At 43.9% G+C, this 12,844-nt stretch overlaps 1 protein-coding gene across 1 annotated transcript; it reads right to left on the bottom strand.

The window, feature by feature from the left end:
- Window positions 1-9,199: 9,199 nt before the first annotated feature.
- LOC144482850 (uncharacterized) lies at window positions 9,200-12,389 on the bottom strand. Its single transcript, XM_078201694.1, has 2 exons — window positions 12,034-12,389; window positions 9,200-10,749 (listed from the first exon to the last, which is right to left on the bottom strand). Exon 2 carries the CDS (start codon window positions 10,643-10,645, stop codon window positions 9,776-9,778), a length of 870 nt encoding a protein of 289 aa, XP_078057820.1. The 5' UTR covers window positions 10,646-10,749; window positions 12,034-12,389; the 3' UTR covers window positions 9,200-9,775.
- Between the last annotated feature and the right edge of the window lie 455 nt (window positions 12,390-12,844).

The following is a 12,844-nucleotide window of genomic DNA, read 5'->3' as shown; positions in this document are numbered from 1 at the left end:
AGCCTGGAATGCAGTAAGATCCGAATCGTGACATCGGGGGATGTTCCTGCAGTTTGCATTGGAATGTCTCTTGATATCATTGTTTATTGCCCCTTCCGTCACCTTACTGATGATCAAGAGTAGACTGGTGGTAATGTGGGGCGTTGGATTTGACCTGATTTTTGTAAAGCGGGCAATCTTGGGCAAGTTGTAGCATTGGCGGTTGATGGCAGTGTTGTAGTTTAGGAACAGCTTAGTTGAAGGTGCGGCAAATTCTGAAGCGCAATTCTTCAGCACCATTGCCAGAATATTTTTCAGAGCCGTAGCATTTGCTCTTTCCAATGCCTTCAAGTTTTTATTTCTTGAAACGGTATGGAACAGTGAAGTGTGTCTGTTCTGTTCAGTGTCTACCCCAGTCTGGCTCTTTCTATTTTCTCTCTGTCCTTCCCTCTCTGTCGAACTACCCATTCCCCTTTCTTGTTTTTGTTCCTTCTATTCTCTCCCTGTTTGTGTGGAACCAAATTTAACTGAATTGATTCCTGAAATGAGGCAGTTATTGAGCTCGGGTTTGAATAAAAGTGGGGGAGGAGACTCAATGGGACGTGTGATCTAATCCAATTCATTCATTTGATTCATTGCCAAAACCAGCTCTGACAGCAGTGACTTCTGCTGGTGTCCTTGGTGGGAAATCTAAGACACTAAATTTAGGATATGATATTTATGAAGGAGAGGGATCACATTCTCCCACTGTTCGATTTTCACTTAAATTACTATAAACGTTATGAACAGCTTTGGTCAAACATGCGATTACTAAAATTTAATGCAGTAGAATGAATCATCATTAATTTTGATTCGAGGAACCAGCAGAGAGAATGTAAAGTGAGCAACTGGATAAAAGCAAATTACTGTGGATGCTGGAATCTGAAAGCAAATGTGTCACACAAAACTTTGACAAAGGGTCATCCGGACCGAAACGTCAACTCTTTTCTCTTCTACAGATGCTGCCAGACACAAAGTGATTTTCCAGAGTTTTCTCTTTTGGTTAAAGTGAGCAACTGACGGGCTTGTCGGACGCGTTTAGTTGCTCGACCAATAAATCGGAGCTCCATCAAGTGTACACGTTGGTATGTTCCTGTAGTGTATTGGTTATCACGCTCGCCTTGCACCTAGAAAGTCTACGGTTCGAATCCAGATCGAAGCATTTCCAGATGGCTTTGTTTCAAAATGGTTCGGATTACAGTTATTCTCGTTTATCACGAAACATAAATTGAACTATTGAGCTTTCTACGGCATTTACAGCGGAAATAACTCAGTAAAGAATATAAAAGGGAAGGTCTGTGATAGTGAGCAAGACAGGATGGATTAGCTGACACAAGGAATAACGGTCAAGGGCAACATTGGTTGGTTCCGGTTATTTTTAAACTTTGCTGCTTTTCTCAGTGTACTCCAGCTCTCCATTCCTCCCGCAGTGTCACCTCTCAAACTGAGCCTTTCTCCATCCCGCTTTCTAAACTTCACAATTACTGCTTTCTGAATGAAAACTGCTTGCAATCAGTCGAAGTCAAAGTTTAGTGTTTCATTCATGGAGAGGTTTTCTTGTCATTTAGCCCGAGAATGTTATCCAGAAATGAGTGATATTTCTGTCAATGCAAACGGTTAAATCTGACCCATTACCACCCAGATGTTCCCTTGTCTCCCCATCTCTATCGGCAGCATTTTGCATCATATCACTGTCTTTCACTATCTGTGTTTGTCTTGACCTGTTGCAGGTGTGACATTTCCAACTCGGAAGCAAAAATGCAAATCTCACTCCACCGATTCTGGCAGAGCTGCTTTGGACCAGGAACTATTGCTGGTTTGTTTATCAAAATCATTAAGTCTTAATATATCGAACGCAGCCTGCGACCCTGAAAGGGCCGAATCCTAACCACGAGACCAGCAGGATCCCATCTGCCTGATTTTCCTAGAGACTGATTACAGGAGTATGCACAGCGCCAATTGTCCACAGTCACACACTCCTTTATGTCTATTAAGATTTGAAATTCTTCATATTTTCACATTGGCTTCCAGTGTGATGAAAGCAGAGCTCTGATAAGCTGATGTTCAGTAAAGTTACCACAATAAGGTTGATATCTGTTCGATGCTAACATTGCTCTTTGAATGTGATCAGCAGCAGAGAAATTTAATGCAGTAGAAGGTAGCCTACTCATTTTAATCGGAGGATCCATCAAGGGCAATATAAATATGAATTGGTGTAGGTAATTGACGGGATGATGCAATGGGTCTTTTTCCAGCTGGAGGTCTGTGAGCAGTGGTGTTCCGCAGGGCTCTGTACTGGGACCTCAGCTATTTGTGATATATATAAATGATTTGGAAGAAGGTGTAACTGGGGTTATCAGCAAGTTTGCGGATGACACGAAGATGGCTGGACTTGTGGATAGCGATGAGCATTGTCGGGCAATACAGCAGGATATAGATAGGCTGGAAAATTGGGCGGAGATGTGGCAGATGGAATTTAATCTGGATAAATGCGAAGTGATGCATTTTGGAAGAAATAATGTAGGGAGGAGTTATACAATAAATGGCAGAGCCATCAAGAGTATTGAAACGCAGAGGGACCTAGGTGTGCAAATCCACAAATCCTTGAGGTGGCAGCACAAGTGGAGAAGGTGGTGAAGAAGGCATATGGTATGCTTGCCTTTATAGGACGGGGTATAGAGTATAAAAGCTGGAGTCTGATGATGCAGCTGTATAGAACGCTGGTTAGGCCACATTTGGAGTACTGCGACCAGTTCTGGTCGCCGCACTACCAGAAGGTCGTGGAGGAGTTAGAGAGTGCAGAGAAGGTTTACCAGGATGTTGCCTGGTATAGAGAGTCTTAGCTATGAGGAGAGATTGGGTAAACTGGGGTTGTTCTCCCTGGAAAGACGGAGAATGAGGGGAGATCTAATAGAGGTGTTCAAGATTATGAAGGGGATAGATAGGGTGGACGGTGGGAAGCTTTTTCCCAGATCAGAAGTGACGATCACGAGGGGTCACGGGCTCAAGGTGAGAGGGGCGAAGTATGACTCAGATATTAGAGGGATGTTTTTTACACAGAGGGTGGTGGGAGCCTGGAATGCTCTGCCAAGTAGGGTGGTGGAGGCAGACATCGTTTAAGATTGGTCTAGTTGGACCAAGGAGTGGCACAGGCTTGGAGCGCCGCTGGGCCTGTTTCCTGTGCTATACTGTTCTTTGTCTTTGTCTTTATCTTTGGGACTGATATTTCTCCCTGCTATTCAAATTGGCACAAGTATTGAGCGACGATTTTCAGACAGCTGTCGTGAGTTGGGTTTCGTGGTGTAATGGTGAGTACTCTGGACTTTGAATCCTGCAATTCGTGTTCAAATCTCGGCGGAGCCCTGCTTTAATTTGCTCAAGGCAGGTGATTGGTTTGCTGAAGGGCGTTTCGTTTCAATTTCTCACGAATAGAGAGGACAATTTGTCAGCGAGTTCAACTGCTATTACAATGCACATTGCTGAGCCTCAGGCGCCAGATCCCTGCAACGTTCGTGTTTTTCATCTTTTCGCTGTTCTTTAACTCCTCTGTTGAAAAAAGAAGCGGTTTGCGTCACACAAAAACAATTCGACTGGAGTCTGACAATTATTGAGCAAGTGTGTGTGCCTGAGCGTGTGTGTGAACGTGTGTGTGTGTGTGTGTGTGTGTGTGAGAGAGAGAGAGAGAGAGAGAGAGAGGTGTGGGTGTGTGTGTGTGTTTTGGGATAAAAGTCTACTGTCTTCCGTCAGAGTGCTGTTGATTCCACGGGTAACGTGTCGCACTCTGGCCTCTCACCGCCTAACTTTTGTTTAAATTGACACAGATAACAAAGTGAATTACACCTCTCGGTGGACACAATGCCCACTGTAGCTTCCCTGCCTCTCAGCGCTTTGTATTCTTGAGCAATCCTTCTCTGGGGTTGATGCAATGACGCCAGGAGAATCATTCGCTGCAACATCTGCAATGTGATTGCGGTGGAATTTGGACTGTGGGAGGAAACCGGAGCACCCGGAGGAAACCCACGCAGACACGAGGAGAATGTGCAAACTCCACACAGACAGTGACCCGAGCCGGGAATCGAACCCGGGACCCTGGAGCTGTGAAGCAGCAGTGCTAACCACTGTGCTACCGTGCCGCCCATATAGTCCCGTGTTACAGAGTAACCAGGTTGGAATCTCAGTTTTAGGGTGCCCAGTGCTGCTCCTGACTTGCTCTCCTACACTCCATGGTGAACAAGGGGAGGTGATGACTGGTGGGACTATTGCTGAACTATTAATCCAGAAACTCAACTAATGATTTGGGGACCGGGTTTCGAATCCTGCCACATCAGTTGGTGGAATTTGAATTCAATGAAAAAAATCTGGAATTAAGAATTTACTGATGACCATATCAGGGCGGCACGGTAGCACAGTGGTTAGCACTGCTGCTTCACAGCTCCAGGGTCCCGGGTTCGATTCCCGGCTCGGGTCACTGTCTGTGTGGAGTTTGCACATTCTCCTCGTGTCTGCGTGGGTTTCCTCCGGGTGCTCCGGTTTCCTCCCACAGTCCAAAGATGTGCGGGTTAGGTTGATTGGCCAGGTTAAAAAAAATTGCCCCTTAGAGTCCTGAGATATGTAGGTTAGAGGGATTAGCGGGTAAAATATGTGGGGGTAGGGCCTGGGTGGGATTGTGGTCGGTGCAGACTCGATGGGCCGAATGGCCTCCTTCTGTACTGTAGGGTTTCTATGATTCTATGATTCTATAAAACCATTGTTGATTATCGTAAAAACCCATCTGGTTCACTAATGCCCTCAGGGAAGGAAATCTGCTGTCCTTACCCAGTCTGGCCTACATGTGACTCCCTCTGAAATGGCCTCGCAAGTCACTCAGCTCAAGGGCAACAAGGACTGGGCCGTAAATGCTGGCCATCCAGCAATGCCCATTTCCCACGAAGCAATGAAAAAGAATTTCAAGTTGAGGACTCCCAGGATGACTCACTTGCACTGTCCACCTCTGTGCTGCTCCCTCTACTCAGGTCTGAACTGCTGGTAGGACAGCACATTTTGGCAGGAAGAATAAAAGGGAAGCAGATTATCTAAGTGGTGAGAGATTGTAGAGCTCTGAGATGCAGAGGGATCTGGGTGTTCTAGAGATTGAATAAACTGGGATTGTTCTCCCTGGAAAGACGGAGGCTGAGGCGCGACCTGATAGACGTTTATAAAATGATGAGGGGTATGGATAGGGTGAACACTTGGGACCTTTTTGCCAGGGCAGAAATGACAATTACAAGGCAGCACAAGTTCAAGATAAGGGGGAAAGGTTCAGTGGAGATGTGTGGGAGAAGTTTTTTTACACAGAGGGTGGTGGGGGCCTGGAATGCACTGCCAAGTGAGGTGGTTGAGGTAGATACGTTAGTGACATTTAAGACTTATCTGGATAGACACATGAACAGATGGGGAATAGAGGGATATAAGCGGTTGGTCTCGATAGGACAATGTGATCAGCGTTGGCCGAAGGGCCTGTTCCTGTTCTTTGTTTTTTGCATGAATCACAAAAAGCTTGTCAGCAAGTAAAGCAAGTAATTAGGAAAGCTCTCATTTATTGTGAGGGGAATTGATTACATAAATATGGAGATTATGCTTCAGTTATCCAGAGCACCAGTGAGACCACATCTGGAGTACGGTGTACAGTATTGGTCATCTTGTTTAAGCAAGGATGTAAATACATTGGAAGCAGTCGATTGACCAGACTAATGCCAGAAATGTGTGGTTTATGGGTAAAGCTTGGACAGGCTAGGTTTGTGTCTGCTGGAGTTTAGAAGAGTAAGATAAATTTGATCGAAACATAGAAGAAACAAGAAGGGACTTGACAGGTTGATGTGGAGAGGATGTTTCCTCTTGTGTGAGAATCTAGAGCGAGAGGTCCCTGTTTAAAAATAAGGGTTCACACATTTAAAACGGAGATGAGGTGAAATATTTTCTTTCAGAGGGTCGTGAGCCTCTGGAACACTTCTGAAAAGGCAGTGGGAGCAGAATCTTTGAATATTTTTAAGGCAGATGTAGATAGATTCTTGGCAAGCAAGTGGGTGATAAGTTACTGGGGGTCGGCAGGATGCAGATTTCAGGTTACTATCAGATCAGCCCTGATCTGATTAAATGGTGGAGCAGACTCAAGGGGCCAAATAGCCGAATCCTGCTCCTTGTTCCTGTGAGACATTGGCAGTAAGATATGATTCAAAGTATGACTGTGTCAGCCTGTTGCTTGACTGGACTGTTTGACTGTAGGAACGGTCATGTTTAATAGTTTGTAGCTTAGTTATGTGTAATAATCAAGTAATTGAAGTTTATTAATCAATTAACCTGATGTGATATTCTGCTTAATTATAATATATTAGTATCATGTAACTGGCTTTGTCTGTAACTGCATTCTCATTTGACAAGTGAAATACATCACGTGACCCGAGGCTGGTGTAAAGCTACACTTTTATACTTTAATTACAGAGTCCCGTGGATCCCATCAACTCTGGATGAGCTAAGGTCTGGAACTGTTAACCCCTCAGCCATTAATTAACAGTTATACTTGAGTTAGAGGCCATATTGTGTGAAGAAACCAGCTGTGAAGTTTCAAACCTTCAGCACTGTGTCATAAATTAGTTTAAACTTTTAACTTGTAATATCTTAAAAGAAACAATCACTTTCCTTCACACGCTATAACCATCTTTGGTTTGAAAAATTAAAGGTTTCAGTTTAGTTTTCATCACACAGTAGTTATTCTGACTCATTAGTTTTGAACATTTATCAATTGAATGTATCATACTGTATTTGTGTTTTCTGCTATCTCACCTTTTACACACTGATTTGATGCCCACTTTCTTTGGATTTTAGATCTGAAGTAACTTTGTAATTTCTGTATTAGTTTAAGGCTGTGTGTCACTTTGTGTCCTTTTAATTAACTGTGTTCCAAGCTCTGGCAACCACTACAAAAACCAGCAAGCACTTTCTTTAACCAAAATATACTGAGAGTCACCTGCCCCAATGAGAACTCTACAGGATTTCTACACATCAATTAGACATTTGAGACAATGAACCCAAATGTTAACCATTAGGATTTGACACCATAAACTTGCTTTTCTCAAATAAGTGACAAAGAAGATATCTTTAGGCCTCCATTATCTCAGTATAAAGCCATACAATTTAATGAAATCACAGAAAAGGCATATGGGGCAAACTCCGGAAGTAACTGACACATTAGAGGGCCAGTCGGGAGATTGCAGGAAATGGTCAGTAGATGACCATCACCATTAAGAAACCAATCAGAAACTGATTACACACCACCGACATCAATCAGGGACTGATCATGGTGAACCAGAGTTCAGGAACACCATTGATCGTGCACAGGGGCTGTGTCTAGAAAGGGTTAATAACCATCAGCTTTCAGCTGCCCAGTTCACAGCTCAGAGAAGCGGAGTAGGAAGAAGAGTACGTCCAAAGATGTGCAGGTTAGATTGATTGGCCATGCTAAAAATTGCCCCTAGTGTCCTGAGATGTGTAGGTTAGAGGGATTAGTGGGTAAAATATGTAGGGATATGGGGGTAGGGCCTGGGTGGGATTGTGGTCGGTGCAGACCCGATGGGCCGAATGGCCTCTTTCTGTACTGTAGGGTTTCTATGATTTCTATGAAGATAGTCAACAGAACAAGAAACAATACCGCAGTCGGCTGGAAGTTGTGAGCCAGCGTTACAAAGTGAACTGACTGCTTCCACGGCCTTTGTTAAGTTTTGCATTTTGTACTTATGTGATTAACTTAGTAAATTCTGTAAAGCTTGTAACAATATTTGCACCCAGTATGGTCCTGTAGCTAGTTGTAAATGAAAGTCCCTTTTAGATCAGCTCTCCCAACTAAACCCAACAATTGTAATTGACTTTAAGTCTTACATTTAAGTTGAGGTGAACCCACGTCTTTCAGAAAATCTCTGCCAACTTTGGCACAAGCCCCCAGCTGTTAGCCAGGAATTCTTTGCAGGATTAACTTGGGAACAGTGTGCTTTTATCATTTCTGGAACCTAGGTCAATGCAGGGTGGTCAGTCTGGTTTTATCATTGACTCTTCTGTAGCAATTTGACACAACTGAATAGCTTGCTCAGGATAGAGAGCTCTGAATCTAGGGTATTACCTCTGTTCTGCAGGACAAGTAACTATATTCTGTCTATTACTGCAGTGCTGTAATAAAGTCAGTTAAAGACAATCTGGTGTTGGGAGTTTGATTATCTGATGTATGAAACCATAAGATTCAATATTTAGAGTCAACAAGATGAACAAGGAAACACATCAGGGCCCAAAACTCCAGCTGGATATTCACAGGAGAAAGTCTGTTACCCAACATCTTGAGTGGACAGAACAGAGAAAGGTCCCAACTGTAAGAAACCCTCCAAACATTTGTAAATATATTTCAAATGTTGACAGGTCCCAACTCCCAGTTTCCATTCAATTGAAATCAATGAAAGATCTGAGACAGACAGTTGGGTTGAAAGCAGTGCGGGGCCCACATGGACTGAGAAACCAAATCCAGGGACCATTTACACCAAGACACCAAATCCAGGCAGCATTTATACTTTGAAGTTGATTTATCAGGTAGAAGTTGTTTGCAATAAATCCCCAATTTTAAATTAAATCTACAATATTTAACTATCTGGCCAGAATGAACATTCTAATTGGTAAATTCAGAAGATTTATTAACCATTAAGAAGGTAAAAAGGTAACAAGTTAGAAAGATAAAAAGCAAAGTTTGAATTAACAGTGATGGAGAGGAGGAGGAGAAAGCTCATCTTTAACAATGAAACAGACTTCTCACAACTTTCCTCGGTCGATCAGGCCAAAGACATGAAATGATTATCAGACAAGGACATGTTAACAGATTGGCGACTCAAAACCTTTATTTTAACCCCTTCAACTCACATTTACTTAACTCAAATTAGCCTCAGTGTTGAATGATAATTGATTAACTTAATTGTCTGATTGGCCCCTGACACCTACTAGCATCTCCTGATGTCTGAGTACAAAGGTCTACTGAATAAATGAGGCAGCTTGGGTCAGGTCCCATTTATTCCCAACTTAATGTAACTTGTCAAAGCCATAAATGTTTTGTGAGCTCGACCTTATCTTTCTAGATTGGCTGGAAAACATAATTTGACAGTTCTCATGATTTATGACCAGTGTACTTAAAATCATATTATTTATTATAATAAAACATTACAGACTTTGTGTTACAGGTTATATTACCAGTCTGACAAGTACATCTATTGATTAAGTGCTGATTCTTCAATAGTCTCAGAATGAAGGTTCTTCACTTCACTGCTATGAGGATGTTAACCCGAGGGTCCCGTCTGCTCTCCGAGGTGAAAGATCACACGGCTTCTATTTGGAAGGAGAGGAGGGAGCTCACCCTGCTGAAACCAATATTACCCCTCACCCAATCTCCCTAAAAACAGAACACTGCTCATTATCACATTGTTGATGTGGTTTACCCCGCTGAAACCAATATTACCCCTCACCCAATCTCACTGCAAACAGGTCACTGCCCCTCATCACATTGCTGCTTGTGGAGGCTGACTGCGCACAGAGATGTCCTGAGGTTGTGAAAGGTGCTATATGAATGCAAATTCTGTCGACTCCAGCCCAGTTACTGTACTTTGCAGCAACATCATCAACACTCCCCCAATGTCATGATGAATAGGGTTCAGTCCTGAATCTGATTAACAACAGCAGAATCAGAGCAGAGCCGTCATCTGTGAACTCGCTGGTGTTTCACCAGATTGGATGATTCGGTAAATCTCTTCCCGCACTCGGAGCAGGTGAACGGCCTCTCCCCAGTGTGAATGCGCTGGTGTGTCAGCAGGTGGGATGATCGTGCAAATCCCTTTCCACACTCGGAGCAGGTGAACGGCCTCACCTCAGTGTGAATTTGTTGGTGCGTCAGCAGGTTGGAGGACTGAGCGAATCCCCTCCCACACTTGGAGCAGATGAATGGCTTCTCCCCAGTGTGAACTCGCTGATGTACAGTGAGATGAGATGATCGCCTGAACCCAGTCCCACAGTGAGAGCACTTGAACGGTCTCTCCTCAGTGTGAACTCGCTGATGGGACATCAGTTCACCAGAACTTTTAAAGCACTTCCCACACTCTGGACATTTGAAAGGTCTCTTGTCAGTGTGAACTCGTTGGTGTGTCTGAAGGTGGGTTGCTGTCCTGAAACTCTTCCCACACTTAGAGCAGCTGAACAGTGTGTACTCGGTGTGAATGCGCTGGTGTTCCCTCAGTCCGTGTGGGCTTTTAAAGCTCTTCTCACAATTGGAGCATTGAAACTCTCTCTTGTCAGTGTGAACTTGCTGGTGTTTCAGCAGGTGGGATGAGCGAGTGAATCCGTTTCCACACACCGAGCAGGTGAACGGCCTCTCCCCGGTGTGGAGTCGCTCATGCAGCTGAAGGCAGATGAACTGAGCGAATCTCTTCCCACATACGGAACAAATGAACGGCCTCTCCCCGGTGTGTCTGCGTCGATGAATTTCCAGCTCAGATGGGGATCTGAATCCCTTCCCACAGTCCACACATTTCCACGGTTTCTCCCTGGTGTGAACAGTGCTTTTTGCTTCCATGTTCAAAGGCTGATGATATTCAAGTCCTGATGAATCGAGTGACTCTGTCAGATTTTGATGTGATGTTTGGTTTGACTTTCCTGATCGTGAACATTTCAAATATTCTGTAAAATGAATTTAAGACAGAATCAAGGAAATGTAAAAGAGAACCCAGAAAAACACAAAGGCAGGTTGTGAAATTGAGCTAAATTAATCTTGTAATTTGTGGGGCCAGCGCTCGGAAAAAGTGACCCTGAAAACTGCTGGTTTCTCATAAAAACCCAACTGGTTCACTAATGTCCTTTAGGGAAGGGAACCTGCCACCCAGTCGGGGCTTACACAAGACTCTGGCTTCTATGGGAGGAGAGGGTAGAAGAGATGAACTTCATAGATCTGCAACTGAATTTGAATTTTGAAAGAATCTCCCAAACCCATAACTCCACCCACTGGAAAGATAAGAGCAGCCGGTGCCTGGGAAAACCATCACCTCCAAGACACACACCAGCGAGTTCAGACTGGGGAGAGACCAGACTCCTGCTCCACATGTGAGAAAGATACAATCGATCATCCAATCAGCTGACACACCGGCGAGTTCAGCAGTGATTACTGGGCTTGGATTCTGCTGTTGTTGCTGCTGTTAATGACATCCAAGACTGAACTCTGTTCATTCTGATAGTTTGGGTTTGTTTCTGTTGATGTTTATAATCTCTATAACTGGACTGGATGTTTAATATTCTGGAACTTGGCTTGTTTTACCTTGTGACCCTTACTCTTCTAATAAAGTATCTTTCTTTGGTCTGTAGCAAATAGTGATTTACTTGTAATTTTTTTCAACTTGAGTCAGAGCAGAGGAATAACCTCTCCCTAGTGTGAATTTGCTGGCGCACTGTGAGGTGAGATAATCGCCTGAACTCAATCCCAAAGTGAGAGCACCTGAACAGTCTCTCGTCAGTGTGGACACATTGATAGGATATCACTTCCCTGGAACTTTTACAGCTCTTCTCGTAATCTGGGTAATTAACAAAATCACTCAAGCGTGAACACGTTTGTGTGTCATATGGTGGGATGACTGAATGAATCCCTTTCCATCTCTGGAGCATTTGAACAATCTCCCCCCAGTGTGAATATGTCAGTGAGCCAACAGGTTGGCTGATGGAGTGAAATCAGTCCAATACACAGAGCCGGTGAACGGCCTCTCCCCGGTGCACAATGAGCTTCCAGCTCAGACAGGTAACTGAATCCCTCATCACTGTCCTCACTCTTCCATGGTTCCTCCCCAGGATGTTTATATTTGTAGCTCCTGAGGCCAGATGATCAACTGAAGCCTCGTCCACGCAGAGAACAGTTTCATCTACTGTGAACAATGCTTTTTCCTTCAATGTTTAAAATCCGAATGATAATCAAGTTACCGTTAACTGGGCAGCTCCGTCAGATCCTGATGTGATGTTTGTTCGAAGATTCCTGACTGCAAATCCTCCTCTTCTAAAACTCTGTGACACTGAATTTAAAAGAAAAAAAAGTGAGAGAGAACCCACAAAAACACAAAGGCAGGTTGTGAAATTGAGCTGAATGAATCTGGTCATTTGTGGGGCCGGCACCAGGAAAAAGTGACCATGAAAATTCTGGAGTGTCATAAAAACCCAAGTGATTCACTGATGTCCTGCAGGGAAGGGATTGAATGTCACCCATTCAATAGGATCATGGCTGATCTGACATTCCTCATGTCCACTTTCTTGCCCTTTTCCCGTAACCCTTGATTTCCTTACTGTTCAAAAATATACACAAGGGCTTTGCCCCCACAGCTCTCTGTGGCAAGGAGTTGCAAAGACTCTCAACCCTCTGAGAGAAGAAATTGCTCCTGATCTCAGTCTTAAATTGGCACCTTTTATTCTGAGACTGTGCCCTCTGGTCCCAGACTCTCCCATGAGAGGAAACATCCACTCAGCATTTACCTTGTCAAGTCCCTTAAGAATCCAATATGCTTCAATGAGATCACCCCTCATTCTTCTAAATTCCAATGAGGAGAGGCCCAACCTGTTTAACCTTTCCTCATAAAACAATCCCTCCATAACGGGGATAATCCAAGTGAATCTACTGTAAACTGCCTCCAATGAAATAATATTTTTCCTTAAATAAGGAGACCAAAACTGCTCACAGTCCTCCAGATATGGTCTCGCCAGTACCTTGTACAGTTGCAGCAAGACTTCCCTACTCATAGAA

This window comes from Mustelus asterias, unplaced genomic scaffold (assembly GCF_964213995.1).
Source record: "Mustelus asterias unplaced genomic scaffold, sMusAst1.hap1.1 HAP1_SCAFFOLD_43, whole genome shotgun sequence".
Classification (NCBI taxonomy): domain Eukaryota; kingdom Metazoa; phylum Chordata; class Chondrichthyes; order Carcharhiniformes; family Triakidae; genus Mustelus; species Mustelus asterias.
Note: the sequence above shows the minus strand (reverse complement) of the source record. Positions and strands in the feature narration are given on the sequence as shown.

Bases quoted from the DNA above. Each gene is read 5' to 3' on its own strand.
- LOC144482850 (XM_078201694.1), bottom strand. From the start codon at position 10,645: ATGGAAGCAAAAAGCACTGTTCACACCAGGGAGAAACCGTGGAAATGT.